This window comes from Nipponia nippon, unplaced genomic scaffold (assembly GCF_047370975.1).
Source record: "Nipponia nippon isolate SJK-2023a ecotype South Korea unplaced genomic scaffold, ASM4737097v1 scaffold_4, whole genome shotgun sequence".
NCBI lineage: Eukaryota > Metazoa > Chordata > Aves > Pelecaniformes > Threskiornithidae > Nipponia > Nipponia nippon.
In genome coordinates, this window is record NW_028262358.1 from 63,142,576 (window position 1) to 63,166,215 (window position 23,640).

The 23,640-nt window shown below is 38.5% G+C and overlaps 1 protein-coding gene across 3 annotated transcripts in view; it reads right to left on the bottom strand.

Moving 5' to 3' along the window:
- The window catches only part of PDE7B (phosphodiesterase 7B), a 179,964-nt gene extending 162,700 nt beyond the window's left edge, over nucleotides 1-17,264 (bottom strand). For 2 of the 3 annotated variants that reach the window (XM_009460730.2, XM_087774705.1), the window contains exons 1-2: nucleotides 17,160-17,264; nucleotides 16,916-17,030 (exon numbers count right to left, since the gene is read on the bottom strand). In XM_009460730.2, the coding sequence (XP_009459005.1) occupies nucleotides 16,916-16,936 (21 nt within the window). In that variant the 5' untranslated portion in view covers nucleotides 16,937-17,030; nucleotides 17,160-17,264. Of the gene's footprint in view, nucleotides 1-16,915; nucleotides 17,091-17,159 lie in introns of those variants that run through there. The other variant, XM_087774706.1, reaches the window with a different exon arrangement.
- Nucleotides 17,265-23,640: the final 6,376 nt, after the last annotated feature.

A 23,640-nucleotide genomic window follows, 5' to 3' on the forward strand; every position in this document is an offset into this window, starting at 1 on the left:
ATTCCTCAAAAAGACCAATAATTTCAGTTATATTTTTGCTATGAAGTAAATATAAAGGATAACATCTAAATCACTGATAAAAACGTGACATCTGAAAAAGTTCTGCACTTCCTTAGCTCATTTTAATGTACAAAAATTGAGATATCAACTTATGCAACAGTTAACCAATGCAAATATCTAACCTTATTTTTATATGCTTACATTGCTTCTCCTTTTTCATTTGCTACACTTGACTGTTGTTTCAAACTAAATGACCAAACTGATGTCTTTCTCTGTTTGTGTGTCACCTTGATTACACAGCAGCTAGCACAATGGAGATGGCAGAGGGAAACAAGCATAACAAGTAAACACATAGAGAGTAAAAACATAGGAAAAAAATGTTTAATGAAAACAAATATTCCCTTGTCTTTCATGCAGGTCTGTCTTTAGTTTTGTATTTTAAAGGAAAGCCAGACTTTGTTATGATATCATGAAACAATTTAGAGAGCATCTTTGACAAAATTTGGTGTAAAAAAGGAAAACACATTTTGTCACAATAGAAAGGTTCACTGGTCTACTAAAGTGTTGATCAGATTGTTTCTGTTATTTGATTTTTACTGATGAATATAGGAGTAGAATCAGTTTATCTGACAAATAGTTCTCTATGACAGAATTAAGCTGTCCAGTAGAGAAATAACTTTGCTTTAAGAGAAGCCATACCAGATGAGAAAATCAGATATCTGATTACCAGGAATAGGTGATTTTGACTTATTCACATAAAGATATAAAACATCTATTTATATCTTGATGCCATACTTGTTGGTGCTGGTGATGCAAAATTTCTTCCTGATCCTGTGGAACACAAATTCATACTTTCAAATGTGCATATGCTATCCTTACCTTTTGCAAACATGACAAATGTATTACAGCTTCCTTCTCACTCATTTCTAGTAGCAAACATGCCTTCAGATGATAATTACTTGGACTTTATACCCTTTTCTGTTAGTTCTGAAGTCCATCCTTCACTTAAAAGAACACTATATAAAAAAATACTTTGTTCACAGTAAGATGAACTTCCTCACCTTAAAGATAATGACGCGAATGAAGCAAGACAAAGACGCTCTCTGCAGAACCCAGATCCTACAGGGAAGCATTGCAGCTTTGAAATAGATGGCTCCTGTGGACTGGTCTTGTAGCAAGCTGCTGCTAACTGCCGTGTGGCCATCTGACATTTGTATTTGAATTAAGAGAAACAGTGTTCTTGAATTGCTATGGGAAATGCTAATTTGACATGATTATGATGTATAAGAAAACCAAAGGTAACAAGATATTATGGATACATCTGATTTTGTAAGCTTTTTTGCTCTGTACTTGAAAATCATCACTTTAGGCTTCCTACAGGTTGTACTAGAAAAGGATGTTATGGATCAGTGATTTTTTTCTTGTAGTATTGAACCTATGCCTAGAGATACTCGTTTTTACAAGAGTTCTGCTCAGTTCATTCATGTAAAAATTCCCATTTGCATTCTAAATTATCTTTCTGCTGTAATTAACAAATCCATTTATAAATATTTAATAAGAGTATCTCTAAGTAGGTCTGGAAGGCTAGCCTAGCTAATCATAGTATTGACTTGAATATATATATATTTTAAATTACAGTATTTTTATATTAATGTACTTGCTCTAAATCTTTACTTCTTACAGATAATTTCATACAATTTTTAGAAAACCTTATGTTTTAAGGAACAAAATCTTTTCCAGGTATTGTTGTGAAATAAAAGGAGCATAATTTTTTTCCACATTTAAAAGACAGAAAATTAAGATTGTGCTCTGTGATTTTCTACATATTAGTATTAAGGATCAATATCGAAGGATCAAGTATGAGTCAAAGTCTACTGAGTTAGCACTAAGAAGAATCACCAGTACGGTCTGACTTAATGGCACCACTTCAGTTTTCTGTATTTACCCCTGGCATTTGATTTATTGATTCCTTTCTCCATCCTCATTTTAGTGAACATTAATATCTGAGGTTACCCAGCAAACAATGTTATTCAACTGACCATCCTAACTCACTAGTACAGGATCTGCCCCATCAGGAAAAAAAAAAAAAAACGCCTCTCAATAATATTACGTACACACTGCTAATAAAGAGCAGTGATATACCCTGGTGTATCAGAAGACCTCAGTCACCCATATCATGGGCAGAACAGTCCCAAGGGATAGCCAGCAAGGGCTAACGAAGGCCACCAATGGCACCACTTGGCATGCTTGGTGACTTGTTGCCTACACTGTGAGGCACAGCCAGGCAGGCTTCTCATCAAGTAATGGTCTCAAGGCAGGCAAATCAGGGAGCACACATGATTCACAAACAGCCTTCAGAAGTCTGTGGAAGACATAGCTAAACAGGTCTGTAGACTAAACTTCTAGCACGCGGAAGTACAATTAGAACTTCACTATAAAAATGAAATTGTAGAAACTTGTGTTGCCTTCTTTTTTTTTTTTAGCAACAGATAGATAGATAGATAGATAGATTAATTCTGTGTATTTGTTGCTTCTTGATAGGATATTTCTGTTTATGAAGAATGACAAGTTTTGCTGTGCAAAAAAAGGTACTGCTTGTCTGCTTTTGGAACAGAGAGTGAGAGTAATTTCCAGGCTGAAATCAGTCTCTTAAGACACTAGAACAGAAAAGGCCTGGAAAAATCTGAGACTACAAATATATGAATCTTACTAAGTGCTTGGTTTGTTTCCTAACAGTTAAACTATTTCCTAGCATTTAAACTATTCTGTGTCAAACTGCATCTTTTATCGAGACTTCCTACGTCACAGGGTCATTTTACAAGAATAGCTCACAGGTAATATTTCAATGTGGCTGGTATGAGTGGAGGTACAAGAATAGGGAAAATAAAGAATGAGACACACCGCAAAGCCTAGAGGCCTCATGCGTTGTTTGTTGTCAAACACTAATAGTCTAGTTTGATGTTTTTGAGAGTGATGTAAAACACAGGGTAACCTTTGCCCATTCCTTACTCTGGAATTCCCAGGTACCAAATGCCACTGAGGCAGAGCAGCTTCCCTGGGATGGCTGCCAGCACTGTGAGTACAGCTTGCTGAAAATAACTTGATGCCAAGAAGATGCAAAGGGCAATTACTTAAAGGGAAAGATACCGTCAGAGGATTTAGCGCAAGCACAAAAAGACTACAGCAACAGTGAGAGAGGAATATATGTATTTCAAGTGAGAGCTCAGCGACAATTGCAAAGCAACCACTGCAGTTTCTAGAACTTATTTCATTAGTTACAATAACTTCAGGTGCCTGTAGGCAAATTTATTTTAAATTTGTACTGATTTCTTCAGAATTATTAAGAAGCTGGAATCTAGACAGAGGTGTAGCCTGATTTGCTGATGTGCTAGTGACAAAAAGATGAGATAATTTTGCCAAACTCATTGGTTTATGAACAATTGTTTGTTGGGAGATATGGTGAAGGCTACATAACTGCAGTGTTAACCTTGTTAGAATAAAAGATAGCAAGGGAAGACATTAAGAATGAGGCAGATCCCAGAGAGACTTGAACTGTTAGATGGTTTGTCTCTTCAAAATAAAATGCAGTAGAGATTAGTTGCCAGAATATTAACATAGAACTTACGTAAAACACATAAACCAGCAAGGCCAGGCTGATAAAACAGGAGAGCAGGATTTTTCTTGTTATCAAACTCAGATATAAACTGAATACAAAAACTGGAAACACTACTACTTTCTTTATGTAACATGTACAACCCTCTTCCGTACATGGAAGATTACCACAAAGCCAAGCAGACTTCTCCTTGCATGTATAAGAAGGGAATTTCCTTTATATCTGCTAAGTTTTCTGTACCGTGCAGTTTTTCAGGACCCCTTGACAGGTTAAACATCCAGTCATAAGTCTGATCTTTCATCTTGTGAGTTTCTGTTAGATTCTAATTTTTTTTTCCACATCTGTATTTAATAACTCACAAACAACTCAGAAGTAGAAATTTTTATAGTTACAAATTTTAGGAGGATATACAAATATTTCAAATCCACCGATATATTCTGTCATTTTTCCAGTGAATAAGTATTTTATAGGATTTCTAAAAATGTTATAATAATTGAGTAATCAACTGCTGGTACTCTGAACTGGTATTGTCAAGACCTGCAGAGACATTGGAATTTGCTCAGTATTCAAACATTCCTATATGCAAAACTATTCACATGATTAAATACATTGTTAGAGATCTAAAACATTCAGAGTATTTAAAATCCCCGTTCTCCATATGAAAAACAATGCATGGTCATATTGTTGTTGTGGAACAAATTATTTGCAGGTACTGCCATCATGATTTTTCTTTCACATATTAAGTAAAATTGACATAATAAATTCTCAAAGAATGTGTGAATGGTCCGGATATTCACACGTAATGAGATGTCACAGGGTGAACCAGTGAGATTAATAAATGTTCTGTAGTAAATAAATAATGATCCTCATTGCTTCTTGTTTCTAAAACTCAAATCTTTAGGTTTCCAACACTCTTCTCAGATTTTTTCTATTTTATGCCTTATCCTCAAGGGTGAGTACTTTCCAGTACTGCATAAACTAGGACTATAGTATCTGTTAAATATGATTTGTTGTCTCAATTATTCTCTTTTAAACACGTGACGATTTCTTTGAAAAATTGGAAGAAATATATCTTGCACTCGGAAAGGGAAGTGTTGAGGAATATGATAATCCTCCATTTCTTAGCAGCTCATTTTGAAATTTTGCAGAGCTGTCTCCTATACAAACAATCTTTATCCTGATGCTGGAGACAGCCTTTATGTCACCAGCATTGTGTGGTCAACCATCATAAAGAAATCTGTGTAAAGCTGGACCCAAGCCCCTGAGTACCATGATTTTGAACAGATTAAATACTTCTATGGGCAGCCAATGTAGAAATACTGGAAGTCAAAAGATCAAGACTTGACGGAAACCAGGAGAAATAGTGATGAAATAGACTTAATATCAGCAATTTTATAGTCAGTATTGGATGGAGGAATGTGCATTATTACAGACGTTTAAGATAGCAAGATACAGTGCAATTTTTCCCCGTCGTTCTCTGTATCCACCCTTTCTCGTTTCTTCCTCCTCCACCCTTTCACTCACAATCTGCCCATGCTCTGGCTGCACAATGCGAAGCAGAGCCGGGGATTTTGGGTCAGAGAAATAAATGCTCTGAGGGAGATTCTGGTAGGAGCCACGCAGCCTTGGATGTGGCCAGTGATGCTAAGGAAAGGTGCACTGTTAGCAGAGCTACGGGTTCAGACAATTTAGCAGTCTCTGCTGTGGGGGTGCCTATAGGCAACATAGCTCCAGGTATGTAAGGTTTTGACCCTGCCTGCTGAAATGAGTCTGTGCTTTGGGTTCAGCAGGAGGTGGGTACAGTTTGCACTCAGTGTGCATGTGGTAGGTGAACTGAAGCCTTAATTTTTATCATTTAAAAAAAAAAAAATCAAATAGATGGTTGAAGTCATTCTATCCTCAGTTTAGGAAGAACTCCAAATCCCTAGGATACAGAGCAATTTTCCATAACAAATTATTTGTTTTATGAAATGGCAAACTTCTATAGGAGAAGACTTTGTCAACATAAACTGCTTATATAGATGTTTGGTTGTTCTGCAGTCAAATAACTAGATTCATACACAGAGAATAGAAGACCTAAATATTATATTTAAACGCTAAATAATTTCTGAGTTAATAAAAACTAATTTTCTGAGTTAGAAAATCTGAAGTGACAAAAGCTTGAATCTCCAACTCTTAAAAGATATTTATGCACAGATAGAGAAGCCATTTCCAAAAAGTCATCTTTAATACATTTGTGTTTCCTGAGTTTCTATCTTTGGGGAATAGAGATGTCGTACTTAAATGAGTCTTACTGATTGACTAACGTGTAACATACAACATTTTCATGCTCTGCTGGTACTGCAACACACTTTGCAGCATAGAGCAATAGCCTTAAATAATCTCTTAGCTCAATACAATTTTTCCTAGGTTAGCATTTCATTTGGTATGAGTCTGAACATGATATCATGTTCCTATTTGGGATTCAAAGTCTCTGAGACAATCTCTGCTTGCCTTTCTCCCTTTCACTCTGTTATCAATCATAATCAGAAATGTTTCTGATGTTTCATGATAGCCAAAGATATACCTTCCCCTCATGCCTGCCTACAGTCTGCCTTAAGATGATGCATTGACTTCCTATAAGGATCTGCTCAGAGTTCAGGACAGTGTAGTTGTAATGGTCCACAATCAGAAGACAAAAGATTCTCTTTCCTTTGATACTTCAATTTTTAAAAATTACTCAGGTATAAAATTCTTTATCCCTAAACGTAGTAATAAGATAAGCTACTTTTCTGGTCTTTGGTTTTCTACTCTCTAAAGAAAAAAGAAGAATTTCAAAAAAAGTTAGAAAAGAAAAAAATGGGAAGTTTTTAGAAGTAGCAAGCAGCTGCTGTGAATGTAATATAAAATATGGACAGAAGAGGAAATATGAGCAAAAAGCTCAAGAGTTTAAGGAAAAAGAAAACACATATGCTTATGAGTTAGAGAAAATTATTTTATATTTCTGAACAGTGGTGGATGCAAAATGTTTGCCCCAGCATGCATCCTCCAGTTTTTCTACAGAGTAGAGGGTTAGCTGAAGATAACTCTGCCTCTCCTAGTGAAGTACAAATAGCATTACTTTTATTTTTAATAGAAATTAATATTATAATAAGATTATAATAAGTAACCATTTGGCTATTTCTAGTATTACAATGTCCAACCCTTTTGAAAACTCTGGCCTACCATTTTGTTGAATTCTATTATAGCATGGCTGATGTGACATATTTGACATTTTGATTTTAAAAAATTCTGAGGATCTCACAAATACAGCGAAGCCAATGGGAGCATTAGGTGCTCCATCAAGGCACAGGTTTCAAAATGAGCTCCCCAAAACATTTTAAAGAAGTGGATAATTTTTAAAATTCTGAGTTTGGTCCTTAAAAGAATCTTTGATAAAGGAAAGGTGTTGGAGTAACGAAGTCAAACTAAAACTTTGTTTCTATGCTTCTGTTTGTAAAAATAATAATTGTAAAGCCTCTCTTAAAAAAACCCAACTTTTTCTTTATTCATCAATGTGTTCAGAAACATTCTCTTTCTGAATTATAGTTTTTGTTAACATATCCTTTTATACTAGACTCTTCTAGAACAGTGAATGCCATTGCATGCATGAAGCATGAAAAATGTCTTATCATTTCTTAAACCAATAATGATGTCACAACTTAGGTTGACTCAATTTGCCTGGGCTAAGACCAGGGCCATTCCCTTTTACATGACTGACTTTCCAATGAGTTCCTCTTCCAGCCCAGAGGGACTGCAGGAACATTGCCTGAGGTTCACAGGCAAGATGCAGAGGAACATTAACTAGTAAACCACCTCTGTGCTCAGCAGGTACTTGACTCTGAAAGGCAGTGAGGGTGATTTAAGGGACCAGCTGAAAATTACACCACCACTGGTGATTTTGGTAGGAACATCTAGTGGTGGACTGACTTTTCATAAAAGCTTTCCTGATCTCCTTGTTGCTGAAATCTACAGGTATCCTATACTTCAGAATCACCCTATCACTCTCTATGGTGCTGATTATTTGTTGCCAGCACAGACAAATCTGTAGTGTGTCAAATGTGAAGGTAGAATATGTTGAATCTCATCTCCCAACAGGAACCACCAGGGCAACTGTGTTGACAGTATTAGTCATATTTGACTTTTTAATGTAAATTAGCTAAAACAATTTTTTCTCTCTGCTGCACTCAAGTGGCACTTCTCTGCAGAATTCAGTGGTATCACAATTCAGATCCCAGTCTGCCACAGAGGCTGGCTTACGATAGTGACTTTATAAATTAATTATTGCTCATATATTTCCAACATGGACAAGAACTCCCTGGCTTGTTCAAAGGCATTAGATTTGCTTGTGTTGAACTTAATAAAGTGTAAAACAGTTTAGGTAATGAAGATGTTGTTAACATCAGATTGTGACTAATTTTCTGTTTGCTACTAGGAGAAACAGCATTAGTTCCTGTGCCAGAACCTATAAATCAGTGTGGTGGAAAGGTAATTTTTAGAAAAGTGTTCTCAGAAGAAAATGAGGGTAACAGAAAGTCAAAAAGGAGAAATGGCCCTTTAATATAATATTTCAAAAAAATGTCTCTAGAAATTGAGAAAGTAGCTCAGAGGCTTTTGAAGTTCTCCTAAAATCAGAGCTGAAGAAGGTCAACTGTCAAAGTACTGTCAACACATGACAGTTAAAGGGTGGCTATGTAGCACTGAGACCTCTCTGCTGGTTGTTTTCTATGCTTTAAACATCTGGACCTTTTGAGACTTTTTTAGAGAATGGTTTGTTTATTTGCAAACTAATTTTCATCAGCTATCATAAAAAGGTACAATGCCAAACACAGATTGACATTAAATGCTTTTTGCTTTGTTCTTTTATGAAATGTGAAATAGTTTTTACTAATACTTTAGAAAAGAACAGAAGTCAGCTCAGGCTTGTTCACATTAGTAGTAAACACAATTAGAAATTAAAAAAGGATTAGCCAAGTGATGCTTTGTGGGTTTTTAAACTAAACCGTGAATAACAATTTAAAAATTCTAATGTAGTGAGACCAAGCTGCAGTCGCATATTAGGTGGTCCAGATGAACATGAGGCTGCCCCCCAAGAGGGTTTCTGACCAGCTGACATATTTAAACATATAATCCTCCCTTTCTCATATTATTGGGTTTAAAATAATGTTTGCTATGGTGTTTAAACAAAAAATAAAAAACCGAACAAAATCCCACACTCCTTTACTCTGCTAGAGAAGCCCTGAAGGGCTAAATTTGGGGGAAGGATGAGAAGAAGAAGAATACATCTGTGGTGCATGTGCAAGCCTCTTTTTAAATCAAGTGTGTTTCACAGATGAAAAACTGTAACCACTACAAGGAAATCTTAACATGAAGAAATAATCTCTTCAGCACTATATAGTTATCACATAAATAAAGCATGAAGTGCTGTTATTTTTTTTTCACTTATTTCCAAAATAAGAAACAAAAGTAGTACTAGGTCTATTGGGAGGAGGGTGAGAAGAGGATTGCTGAAAGATTTGGAAATTCAAGGCTTCAGTGACCTTTGAGTTTTCAATTCAGGTGCTATAAAATAAAAAGATCTAAGCAGACTTTTCAAAATGGTCACTGGATTGGAATCAGATTTCCAGTCACCTCTGCCCACTAGCAGGCACCCAAAGCAAGCAAAGTCCCTGTGCCCCTCAGTCCTCACAAGCAAGGTGGGAATTCTGTAGTAGTGGTGAGATTTTTTTCCCTCAAAATATATCCGGGCTTTCCTCTTAAAATCAACAATTTGTTGGAACAAAAGCTGTTCAGGAGGAGGTGCTCATTTGGAGAAAATACCTGTTAGAAATGTTTCTCAGGTTCAGGACAGAACTCCTGGACCTGCAGGTGGAGATCTGCCTGAAACAACCTCCATCCGCCACTTCAGCAGTGGAGAAGCTCTGGTTTCATGTAGGGCTCAGCTTGGGGCAGTGGGCTGTGGGCTCCGTCTGCCAGACCCCGGGAACACAGAGTTCAACCCTTGGGGGGACACTGCAGTGGTAATCCACCCCAGGAAAGCCAACACAAGCAGAGAGGGAACTTGAATGTTTTTCTCCCATACCCTCTGGAGAGCACTAACCACAGGCTGTTGGCTACTTCTGAGGTAGAATGGGAAAACATTTCCAAGGCAAGCTCTCGTGCACAGCAATTTTTCAGATCTGGCCTTTTCATTTAAAGACTAAAGTGAATTCGAGCTTTTCTGAAAGCTTGACCAATTCTATCAGTTTTGATGATGATATATAGCATGAACTTCATTCAACATCCTCATGTTGCACTGTTTTTTGTTACCATACTATTACAGAGGTTATATTTTGGTAATGGATATTATTATTATAGATACAGTTTCGTGGTTCAAAGAGACAGGATGTTACACCCTTACTACATGAAAAATGTCTTATCATACAGTGCCGTACATGTTGGTCCCTGAACAAAATTACTATTTCCCTGTTATTCCTCAGCTTTTTCAATTATTACTTACATAGCTGTGTCATTGAAGCAGATCATGATCTATACTGAAAACAAGCGAGATCAGCCCCCTCTGTATTACAAATATATACACTTTTGCAGATGCTAGCACATAAGCTAAAAATTAACTGTGAGGCTGTGATTTCAAATTAAATCTGGTAAACATTTTTTTTCCGTGAGAAAGGGAAGGAGAGAAGGGAGGTTTAAAGGGTGATGGAAGGGAAAGAATGCATCACAGCTTCTGCGGAGCCATCAAAAGCAGCCCAACGGTACCACAATGCTGAGGAAATTGTGGAAAGCTGGTATGAAACAGGTATGGCAAAAGGCTAATGAGCCTAAAATTTGATCTAACTGGTGAAGAGAAGGAGTGCTTATAAGACCTGAAAGCTCAGCAGGTCTGATCTTTCACAGATATAAACTGATGGAGTCCTATTAATCTCAGTGGAACCATGCCATTTTACACTCATACACACCGATCCAATTTGAGTCGTCTTTTTTTATTTCAGTCGTTCTGCTTTTTAAAGCAGCTCTACAAAAACAAAGCAACCGTGCACCTGAGGAATTTGCTTGGTGGAGAAATACATTCCAGTTTTATCTTTCTAGCTGGCACTTATAGTTTATTCAAGAAGATGAAGATTTTTTAATAACAGAATTTTAGAATTTGGAAAATATACTTTTAGTATAGTAGTTCTCTCTCTACAGTATATTATTTTTGACTTTATTTAGTATTGTAAGGGCATTTTCAAGAGGGCTTTTTAATAACAGTGTCCTCAGACCTGCTGAAGCAGAAAGCAACTCACTGTCCTCCCAAGCCTTGAACAGGCAAAGCTCCCTCCTCTCCTTTGCTGATGTGTGCAAGTTCTCCTTTATTAATCAGGACTAATTATTGTTTTCCTGGCTGTCTTACAGTCTTCTAATGACCACATTGATTAAACTGGAGATACACTGCCTAATTAAATTTATGATGGCCGTTCTGATGCCACTTGAACATTGTTATTAATAGACACTCAGATATTATGGCAGTGTGCAAAACAGAAATGCCTATGAATAAATCATACAGAGCCAAGTCGTGTCCCAACATTTGAAACAGAAAGGGGCAGTAGCCTGTTTCAACGCGGTTGTCAGTTAACACAAAGCCAGAAGTGTGCTTTCTCCATGAAGACCTCATGCATCTGCTTTCATCTCTCTCTGGGTATCTATGTGAGGTCCTCTCCTCCTTCCCAGCAGCCTGGTACATAGCAAGTACTCATTCTATCTAAACTTCCCAGAGGTTTAAAGCCAAGTGTAAGTGGTAGGTTGAGGGAAAGGCAAAACCAAACATCAGGTGTTGCCCATATCTAGTGTACTTCAGTGTGCAGCTGCATACGTAAGTGAAGCTCACAGCACTGTTACACCCTCAGTTTCTTGTGGAAACCAGTGCTCTTCTACAGAAATATTAAGTAGGTGTTGTCCTCTGGGGCTGTCTAAGCAGAGGTCCCAGTTCTCATTCTATAACAGGATCATCATACATAAAGGGGAAAATACCTACACACTTTGGACGACAGCTGAATTCTTGAGAAAGTACTAAGGCATTTCATGTCAATATGTGTTCGTTTCTAAAGCACAGCAACCACCTGGGAATCATCATCTCTCTTTGCAAGGGATGAGGCCTTGCACACTAATGGTAGCCATGCCACCGCATATGAGGACAAGCCCCAGAGCTTAGCCAGTCTTCACATGCACTGTAGGAAGTCTGCTATGGGAAACAGGTTGGGCAGGGGGAAAGAAGGGGAATAAGAACATGAGAGTACAGACCCTTTCTTTCAGAAGGAATAAAGGGCAATTTCCGAAGGGAGCGAACTGATTACACGGTAGCTCAATTTCATCCTCCAGGAGTTCTCTAGTTGAAGTTGAGGTTTCTTAATTTCACTTTTACAGATTTCTCTGAGCCATCTCTGAGTTGCTGCATATTCAGTCAAAACATGCCTACCTCCCACTATATTCTTGGAAAGGTAACAATCGTCCTTTCCAAAACATCTTCCCTCCGTACAGATGGGTTAGTATCATAGACTCTGCTATGAACAACCATGCAGAAAATTGTATACAGGTCCTGACAGCAGTTGCCCCACAAGTGTGTTTTTTTGCCTCTGTGACAATTAGCTAAACTTAGTGTGACAGGGGATTCTGTGCTCTACTTTTAAAAGCCTTACACTGCCGGCATTAACACACACCATAGTGAGATATTAGTTGGTGAGTTTTCTCATACCAGAAATTTTTGTGGGTAACTAGTATAAACCTACCAGCTACAGAAAAAAATACCTCTGCAACTATCTTCTTCTAAATATTTGTTTCTTATTTTTAAAATAACCTGCTCAAATAGAAATAAATTTTGCTGTTTGTGTCTGCATGCAATTCTTTAGCTAAACTATAAGAAATTTGTCTCCATGTGTGACTGGGAGAATCCTAACTGCTCGTTCCCACCTATTAAGAGGGAGAGATCATCAGCTATGTTTATCCATCCAGGCAACCTGGATGTCTTATTTGGCTGGATAGTAAGCTAGCAGAAGCGTATCATATACCACCATAAGACTATGTGGCTTAAATAAGTAGCTAAACTGAGTTCTCATCCATCCTCACTCACAGCTCCCACTGGGAGGAAGAACAGAACAAGAAAACCAAACTCAATAGGGCCCTTTCATTAGTTTAATTTCTGTAGTTCAACACTGTTTACATAAGAAAATGATAGCTATAGATTTTTCACTTTCTAAGAACAGAACAAATGAAAAATGTATATCAAAGTTACAGTATCGATGGACTGCAGATACCACACTATTAAATGTGTGCAAAAGAAATGCTTAAATCATTTGACTGTTGTTTTTTTGAGAATTGTCTCTACCCCAAACTTTTCTCTTACAGTTTTGCCACTGAAGTCTGGCTTCTGGAACTGCTCTCTCTTCTATCTGATCTGGCTCCGATTTGTTAATTTTCTACTTTAAAACTGGAGGCTTTAAAACAGATAGCTATCACTAGCCCAGATCTGAGCACTGTGAACCCTAGCAATATATCTCCTGAATCCCACAGTCTGTTACAGAAAAACAGAAATGATAAGTTCAGAGGTTCAAATATTGTTTTTTAATGCAATTTTCTTGGAATGGTACTGTAGTAAGAATAATAGTAAAAATAAAATTAAAAACCGCTCTAAACAATTTGCAGGATGATACGGAAGAATTCTTTTTGCTAAAAAGTCTTTCAGAAGTTGACTTTGCATTTTAAATTTCTGTAAATTAATTAAATAAATGTTCTTAAATACAACAAACACATTATATCTCTCTAGTATTTACACAAAGCTAATACTTCAGACCTGACAATTTCCTACTACTATCAGAAGACACATTATTTGATTTCCAGTCATTTACTGTGAAACCACAGAAAAAGGTTACCAGCTGCCCTCATCTGATTGTATATCTGGTGCCCGACTCTGTGGCCCAGCTTTTCAGCTACCATGGTTCATCTTTAGCTGCCTAAATTGATGCACCTTGTGTGGGCCAGAGAAAGAAAACCAGAACTTCTGAACTGCTTTTGGACACTTAGGCCGCGTGTCTGTGTCCCAGCGCCCCCAGGGTATGAACTCTAAATATCAGTTCCACATCCTGAAGCTTGTGACTGAAAAGTGCAATTTTCACACTAGATGTACAGCCAATGTTTCACTGAAAGGGTAAAAACTGATGTCCCTGCAAGGGTAAGCCTGCTTTCTGGCTGAGGAACAAGAAAAATGAATGCTAGAATTCCAACATAGAGTCCCATCTTCCACCCAATATGGATGTGGGAGGAGGAATACTGAGCCATCATTTCATTACAAAACACTTAATTTTGTTCTGGCAGCTGGTAGGACCCCAGCTGTCCCTTTCACTTTCACCCTGTGACAAACACATGGAGCGCTGTAATAATTTCAAGCACAAAAATGGAGAAAAGATGAACAATAGTGAGTTGCTAAGACTGCTCATTTACATGGGACGTCTTCCTGGCTGCCCCAAATGACTTCTTTTTCTGTTAGCCCAACTGCATCAAGATATTTTGGCCATATATCCAGCTTGATTACAGGACAGATTAGGTATTAAACATATCTTACGACTAAATAAAAAGACGACAGGTTTTAGTCTATTGACAGTAATGGCTTGGTTAGTAGCTGGCATTTCTGCTTCATACAGCTCCTGTAAAGGAAATTACCAGTACAAGAGAAGTTTTTTCCCTATGAGACTGAAAAATAAGAAGAAAACCATATATACGTCATAAAATATCAATTTTCAGACTGTTTCTCATTAAAACATGCTTTAACTATTGGTAGAAGAACCATGGGGTGAGTGAAAAGGAATTACATATGATTGAATATCTCAATTATACTTGAGAATTGCAATGAAGACACTGGAAAATCAGTCTGCTTCAATGACCTACCTAGAGGTCTGGTAAGGGCAAGCAGAGGGCTGGATTTCAGAAGGGAAAAGCACATAAACAGGAGGAAGGGGAGGAAACAGCTGCTGTTATAATGGAATACTTATATACTAGTTTACAGAATTAAACATTTCATAATTCAAAAAAGTGATCTGCAGTACACTGGATCAGACTCAGCAGAGTATGCCTTACTCTGCTGGAATTGCTAGAACTTCACTGGTGACAACTCTTGTCCACCCTATGGAGATAAGCTCAGAATGAGCAGCCATTCATATCACAAGAAACTTCTGCAATACAGACTTTTTTTTTTTTTTGAGACAATGTGACTGCAAATGTCAGTAAGCATTTCATCCACTGCAGAGAGACCAACCCTAAATTTTACTTTGTTCTTGATGCTGAATTGAGAATGTTCAGAGAAAGCATTGCAGATAAAACTTTTCTTACTAAAGTAGAAAACCAGTGTAATTTCCTCAGCTGAAGTCCAGTTAGCATATTTACTATTAGTATCACCAGTAGTAGTTGCTACGAAACACAGACACAGCAAAATGTAGATTACAGAGCTTAAAAACTAAGCTTCTCTAAAAAATGTTTATCAAAACAAGTGGATTATCTAATTCTAGGAAATTATTATGAACAAATGTCTTATAGATTGTCTTTTGGAAACTTGGATATCTTCATGTATTTACAGGGCTGTTCCTTACAGAACAAGCTATAGTCGCTATAGACTGAGGCTTCCCCTTAGTCAAATTTACTAATTAATCATCTAACGAATACTATATTAACCTTTCTAAACTTGGGGCTAGAGAAGCAGTTTTTGAAAACAGTTCACGTAGTAAGATTTTGAGGAAGGCTGGGGAGGAGAGAATAACAGTTCAGCTAACGAAGCTGGACTTTGGTTTGTTGGATGATATGGAAAAAAATATCCTCAAGTATCTCGGAAGAGATGGGGCACTAAAGAGTTTATCTGTGACAAGCCTCTTTGTTTCTGCAGTCATCAGTGAAGATACAGCAAAGGAAATGGAGGAGCTGCAGTTATGCATTTGCAATACACAAAGTCCTTGTTTTCCCACTAGGCACTGCAGAATAGCAATTGTCCATTCACAGCACATATCACATCCTCTGCATTTCAGAGCTAGTATTTTTGCAGTCCTTAAGCTAGCATGCTTCAGCCTAATGTAGTTAATTTTTGTAACCCTTTGAGGTGCAGTGCATGAGGTGGGTGTGCTCCTGTTCTGTTCCTTGTTATAGGAATTTTTTTTTCAGGTACAATTTTTAAAGTTAAACTAAAAGATTTTCAAATTGCAGAGGGTTTATATCTACAGCAACACCTCAAACAGAGCTGTAAAAAGTCTTGTTTCACAGACTGGGAAAATATGAAGATTGCTAGTCATTGAGCATACCTGTATATTAATCCAAATAACAATAGAAATTGGCTGTGTTGGCTGAAATTGTTTTTAAGACCACTCACACACACACACACACGAGCTCTGACAAGTGGCTCCTCCTCTTGTATTTTAGAATCACACTCCTGAAAACAATGTTAGTTTTATGCTAGCAGTTGCTCTCATTTCCTGCAGCACACACCATCCGCTGTAATGCTGCAATACTCATTCAAGGCAGATTACTAGCTCAAATATGAATTAAACCTATATGCCATCAAACAGACAGGCTACATTACTCCAACTTCCAAGCAAATTTCCACTTTTCTCTGTTTAAGTAGCAAAAGCTATCTGAAAACTGGTGTTGATATAAGACAATCAGCTCCCTCCCTTCCCACTGAGGATCTGCTTGTAAGTTAAAGTGCAGGCTGCTTCTTAATTTTGAACTTCTGAACCCGAATCAAGTAAAGCAATCTTAGCATGTAGTAAGAAAAAATGATGTGGTACATATACTCATAAAAATGAGGCTGATACTGTTTTCTGCTTGATCTGTTTATTTCCAACTCTCTCTCTCTCTGCTCTAACTCTCAGACAAACTCACAGCCCCCTCAGGATAAGAACGAGTTTCTGCTTTCTTCTCCCTTCATCTAAGCCAGCCAAGTCCCAGGTCTCCTCTCCTGCCACAGAGCAGTAGGAAAACATATAGAAAAAGCAATCACACTTTCCTCAGTGGGGTCAGAAAGGACTACAACAACAGATTCTTTCTGCAATCTTCTTTCGCCATGAAATGGTTAAATCAACATAAGTTAAAATTTTCATCTAGTTTGAATAAAGAGAAAAAGGGAGGAAATTCAAAAACCGGTTGCTGTAGTAACAATCACCAGTAAAAATCTTTTCCACAAAATAATAGTATTATCTCCCTCTCCCCCTCACAATTTTAGTTCCCCTTCAAAAATAATCATGCTGCCTCTTTTAGATTTGCTGTACATACCTCAACCATTAAACAAGACATTTAACCATAGTGGCAGTTCTGTGACCTTTGAATGCCGTGAAATCTCTAAGCGGTGCAGCTTGTTCATGAAGACTTGTACTGCAGAATCCAGTAACTGCATCCAGGATTAGGAATAGAATTAAGTAACGACAGCAAACAAAAATAAAAATAAAATAAAATAAAAAAGAAAAGAAAAAAGAAAAGAAAACCTCCCCAGGTCCCCCAACCCAGCCAATAAAACCACCTTAAGAAGCAAAAAGACTCGGGAAGAGAGTGCACTTTTCTGCCAGTGTAAGGGCTGGGGTAGAGCTGAGCTTGCTGCAGTCTGCCTGCCTGTGTTAGCGAGCCGAAGGCCGTGCAGGGCTGGGAGGTGCTGTCAACTGCCACAGGCGCGGGAGAGCAGACCAATCCGCGCCGGCACTGTCAGCTCGGTGGAGTGAAGCCTTTTCTGTTTATGTTTCCTCATTTCAGGAGTGACGTCAAAGGGTTTAGTTTTTCCTCTGCATGTGCTATTAATTTCAAACGACTACTATGGGAAGAATGTGGCAGTGATTTAGGCAGGCTACCCTACTCAAAAGACACCAGAGTCATGACTTATCTGTCCTGGATTTAGCTTAGAAATATTTTATAATGAGAGGTACCGGAATGATCCAAAATATCCTCATAAAATGCGGAAAGGCTATAAATATGCTTATATACATTGACGTGCTCTTAAATATACCCAATATGCTTCCCAGTGAGAGCTGTTATCTGTATGGGTTGTGGTGCAAAATCAGACCTGATTCTGCCCTTGCCCCGAAGGAAATCAGGAACTGCTTCTCTAAATTCAGTGGTGTCACGCCAGTGTAAACCTGGCGAAGGAGATAAGACTGAGACTACTGTACACATCCCTTTATCAGTCAGCACTAGCTAGATTGCAAATTAGCAAACTTCTTTCATTACCATGTCAGTCACCAATGCAGTCACCCTTAAGGTCTGCTGCTCTGGGGAAAACACTCATTCCACCAGCAGATTGCAGCCCAGCTGTGCCTGCCTATGAGCTCTGCTGTGGACCACTGCACAGGCTTTTATTTCATACCAAAGTCCATGTCAAAAGGCAAGAGGCAATGGTAAAGCCTGGATTCCTGTAGCACCGCATCTTTGTCAACAGAGAAGCTATGCAGCTGAAGCTTCAAAAAACAAGTAACATGTCAAGGTCAATTAGCATGGGCAACAGAGGCCACAGCAGCACAAGATAATTGATAGGAGGTCAATTGACAACAATAACTGTTTAGTTATCTATCTTCATCATTTCAATTTTACTGATTTGCTCTTCTAGGGATTCATTTCAAAGAGATTGGTTTATGAGGCACAGTTCATGCCTAAAAAGTCTTAGCAGTCTGACATTTAATTTTAAAACACACATAAGTGCTTTTGAAAGTGGATGGGCTGACACCTCTTGAGAAAGAAATTTCTCAATGATCCACAGAACAGGTACAAAAATAGTAGAAGTAAAAGGAGCTTCTCCTTTACCACTAACTGATGCTACTGAAATGTTACTCCAGAGAGGCCAAAATATTTAATGAATTTTTTCTCAATGAAAAGTCTGCCTGTGCTATCACTGCTAATGTAATCAGCTTCAGCAACAAATGCAAAGGGTTATGGTGGTGTAAATGCTGGAACAACATATTTAAAAGTATTAAATAAATTAGAGATTTACAAAATCAATTAGAGCTCATTAAGTTCATCTGACTGTACTTAGATAACTGTATGAAGCAATCTGGAATGCATAAATAGGAATATTATTTGTAGTACACAGAAAATCATCATGTTCATCTTCACCCAGCATTGGTGAGGGGGAAGCTGAGTATTGCACTTTGGGAATTGCATTTCAGGGACCAGTTTTGGGAAAGTCAGTTGAAAACGATATGGGTTCCAGTGAGAATGATCTGGAGTCTGTGAAGAAAGGCCGAGATTATCATTGTTTAGTCCAAAAAAGGAGCACTGATAGGAATTATTAACTATATAAAGGGTACATTTATCTAAAAAAAAAAAAAACAAACCAGCAACCCAGTACTAGAGTTTATTCTTTGGCCTGGAGACTGGGCCTTTAAACTCTTTTACAGCCTTCATGGTGACATAGCTGCATCTAAGCTGGTAATAAGTCTCAGACTGTGTTTGGGAAGTGATTAGGGCAATGCCCAAACTCTGTGAGGGCCTGTTATAGGAACGTAACATTGTAGATAATCAAGGTCCACCTTTCGGGCCTGTGTTCTCGCTCTGTTTATTTCACCAGTATAGATACAAGCAATTTGCAAAGAAGAAGGGAATAAATTCTTCTCCATATTCATTGTGATTAGAACAAGTAAACTGCAGCAGAGGGAAGCTGTTTGACATAGAAAAAACTAAAGGTAGGAGAGTGAAGAACTGAAATAGATAGGCTGTGATAGTCCGCAGTGTCCTGTTACTGGCTATTTTTAGAAGTATGGTTAGGCAACCATCATTCATGAGCACTTTTGATATAGGTGATCCTACTTTGGTGTATAGAGGTAAGAGTAGGGGATTTCTTAATGTCTGTTCTGATCCCATTTCTTCCGTTTTCTGCATTTTAGTATCAGTCTTCCTAATAATATTACACTGTGTTTCATGAATTAGAGTCCTGGTACATTCAAGTTCTGCACAAAGTCTTAGATAGGTATCGGCTCTCTCCTAAAGAAGCTAGAGGTTACTTCAGCCTCTGGGAATCACGTGGCCCTCTGACAACAAGTGGTCACTGTGGTTTTTGCGATGTAGATGCTTCTTGGGTGAAAAGATGAGGGTGATTATCTTGTCTAAGCAGAAACTGCAATCTCAAATGAGTACATACAAGTAAGGATGGGAAAGAGAACGCATGGCTGTGCACAGTGTTACAAGGCAGACCTTGGTTTCCTCAGCATAACCACATGCTTCCATGATGGGATGGGAAGGACTGCTGAGAAGAAATGGGCTCCATCTAACAAAGGAAGAAGGAAAAATTTTAGCATAGATTTGCTAATCTGATCAGATATGCACTAAAATATCCTGTCAGGCTGGTGACATGAGTGTCCAAATAAACATGACCCACAGTGGCCTAGACAAAAAAGCTGAAAAAATGAGAACTATGATTCTTTAAAAAATGTCATTGGATGAAGAAGAAGAAAGCAAACCAAGTGATGCTCAGCCTAGATGTCTCTATACTGATATAAAATATGTCAAAAATAATAGAAGGAGCTGGAAAACTTAATGCAAGATCAAAATTGCAACTTAATTGACATAACAGAAACCTGGTAGGGTACAGTCATGTGAATATGTGACTGGAATACTAATACCGAAGAGCACAGCTCGTTCAGGAAAAACAGAAGGGAAAAAGGTGAAGGAGATTATGCCACATATCTCGCTCAGATGTCCAGAATGCAGCAGAAAACATGTATTGAAAGTCTGAATGATAATAGAAAGGAAAAGAATATAGGCATTGTTGGGGGATCTGCTGCAGATCCAGGCAGATCAAGTGGATAACTCTTTTCGTTAGCAATTAGCAGGATTGTCTGAAGCACAGAACTTGGCCATAATGGGAGATTTTAATCATGCAGCTCTTGGAAAAAGAGATGAGCTGGACTCAGACACCTTAGTTCATTCTCTCCAGAATAAGCATCCAGAGTACATTTGGGAATCCCTCAAATTTATGAGCCTGCCTTTCTGAGCAGTCCTGCTTGACTAAGTAATTCATCTGACTTCCTTTTATAGTCCTGGCTCAGCACTGGAGGCACTTTAATATTCGTCTTTAGCTATTCTCCCTTCTCAACACAGGTGGCAGGCCAAGGCATGCTGTCTTCTACCATGGGATGACATTCCTCTTCTCAAATCTTCAACCCTTCCATTGTGGTCTTTGGAAAGGAACTTGGATATTAGAGAGCGTGCTTGATCTGCCTCACCCAAACCACACTCCTTATACCCAGAAACCTAAAAAAAATTCATCTGAGTGCCAGTAAAAATTGTGTTTGTACATGATAGAATAGCAGGCACAGTGCATGAACAAGCAAAAAGATGCCTCCTTCCTAAGGTACCTTCCACTTTCTTCCCACCTCTTTATTTCTACCCTGGTCATCTTTAGGAAGGGCTCTAGCATGGGACCGCATACTGCTCTTCACATTACTGTCAATGACATCTGAGGCACTATAGCAGTTTTAGAGTGTGGGAATAAGGAGTGGAAAAAGATGCATCCTTTGTAAGCTGCTGCCACTGCTGAATGAGTTCATGCCTGACTCTTCCTTTCCATATCCCTCAGCTCCCCCTGAAATTGCTCTGAAATGCAAGATTGTAGATGATACAGTAATTCCCAAAGGTATTGTTACTTTTCCTTATGGCATGAACGTGTAAGTCTGAGGATGCTGAAGACTGTGATGAAACTTGTCCTTTGCTAAGTTTGTTGCATCTTTCTTTGTTGGAGGACAATAAAGGTGAAGAACTAGTGCAGAGGCGCAGTCTTCTGCAGTCGTGAAAAGAAAGGAAGGAGAGAGTGGACAATCACAGTCAAAGAAGCATAGTGTCAAGGAAGTTTATGCTCATCTCACCCCAGGATGACAGATACAAACTCACCTTCAGGAGTAGTGTATGTCACACTGGATATATTGCTGTTGGGAAACATTTAAAGGCAGATTTCTCCAGGCTGAATCATGTGAAATGGCTGGATAGCTACTAGATGTAGATGTCTTATGCCTGTTTATTTACAAATTAATGCCCTCAGTTAGCTTTTTAATCTTGTTACAGATGCAATGAATGGCTGGAAGCACCCTTGGTGCACCACCTGTGGAACAGAACCCTTACGGTTCTCTTCTTCACCTGGGATCTGTGCAATGTTTTCAGTGTATTTACAGACAGCCTGTGTGAACTGTCAGAAGATGCTGTTGGCTGGTGATTAGCTGAGGTTCAGAGGCGCCTGGGATGACCCAAGGCTAGGATGCAGAGGGCAGTATGACCCAGACAAGCATGGAGATAGGTAAGGGCATGATGTTATTCAAAGTGAGGTGGTCCCCAAAGGAGGACACAGATTGCTGATATGACTGTACACCTCATTTATCTAAGCCAAAAAGCTGGTGTGTTGGTGTATGGTTTAGACTTTGGGGCTTGTCTTCATCTGACAAAGTGCTGTCATAACAAGATTACGCTGCTCCTGAGAAAAGTGTCTGCAACAAGGGGACAGTCTCCAGTTCCCACAAACTTATCTGTGCATTATTCTGTCTGGCTTTCTAGCCTTGACCTGACCTACCTATTGTCAGACCTCTTTTCCAATATGATCTAGAAATTCAGCTGTTTCTGGTGAGTAACTTTCCCCTAACTGTCCTTCATGCCCTATCAGAGTTCCCAATCTCCTTTCTATTCAACATCTGCTCTAAGCTGAAATGCTGAGTTAAAAAACAAAACAAAACAAAACAAAGTCTTTCTGTATATTACTCTGTTTCTTTTAGCTTTCTCTCTCCCTGGACAGTGCAAAGCCAAGGACATATGCAAGGGAGAAAGGTCCCTCTCTTATAATATGTGTTGCTACTGAAATACAGTTCAGGAGTCTCAGTTTGGCAAACAGTTGTGGAAAACATTTGTAATCTGAGCCCAGCTATAATAGTGGATTCCTAGGAAATTTGGGCTAACCTTAGACATTTCCCTGGCAAGGGAGAACACAAGGGCATTTGGGCAGAGGGTCAGCACTGTGGATTTGTGAACAGCCTCCTATTTCACAGGGCAGAAAGGGAAAACCAGGCATCTACAGAGCTTTTAGATGCCCATGCATAGGTACCCTCAGGATTTAGGCAAGCAGTGTGCTGAAGGAAGAAAGAAATTTACACGGCTGGAGAGGTAAAGAGTGCTTTCTGATTTGGGGGCATGAAAATCCCTAAATAACAATAGATTAATTAGGTATGACTGTCTATGTATTAGTGGTAATACTTTTCTATCAAGGCCAGGGAGAAAGCACCTAGATAGAAGGCTACTTGTGTGGTTTATCAAGATTTAATACGTCACATTACTGGTCTACAAAATTTGTATTAGCCAGTATATTAAAATCTATAGAAAAGGAGTAAAGTTCCAGAACTTTAACTTGGTTTGATTTAACCTAAGAACATTTAGAGTTATATAATGTGACTAGATTTTTAGAAAACATCTCTACTTACTTCTACATAATTATTCATAGATTGTAGTGATGGGAAAGATCCCTAATAAAATGGATTTTTTTCTACCGTAAGAGCATAGAAATAATTTCTCATCTATGGATTAGGTAGTTCGCATAAACAGCATTGGATAAGCTCAACAAGCATCATGTAGGATGATGAAAGCATCATGAAGAGAGTTTCAAATGCCCATTAACTTGGGGCACTGGTATAGAATATAGGGTGGACCTTGATTTTCAGCAGACACAAGTCCCGGAAAAAATAACTGCATACCAGAATATTATGAACTAATTTAGAGTCCAGTCATAGTCTGATTTCTGTTTTACAGCGTTTACATGAGTTTCAAAGGGTGTCAGTTGGATTACTAGTGAAAAGGACCACAGCACGGCTTGTCAGGCTTCCTGGCCAGTAGTGCGCAGAGCAGTGGTAAATCCCCCAGAGTAAAGCCATATTGGCAGAAGCGTAATTTGTGCTGCTACTGCAAACGCTGTATGTAGGCACAAAGGACTTCACTATCTGCAACAAAGAAGCTGACACTCGGTTCCCAGGCATGGAAAAAGAAGGGTG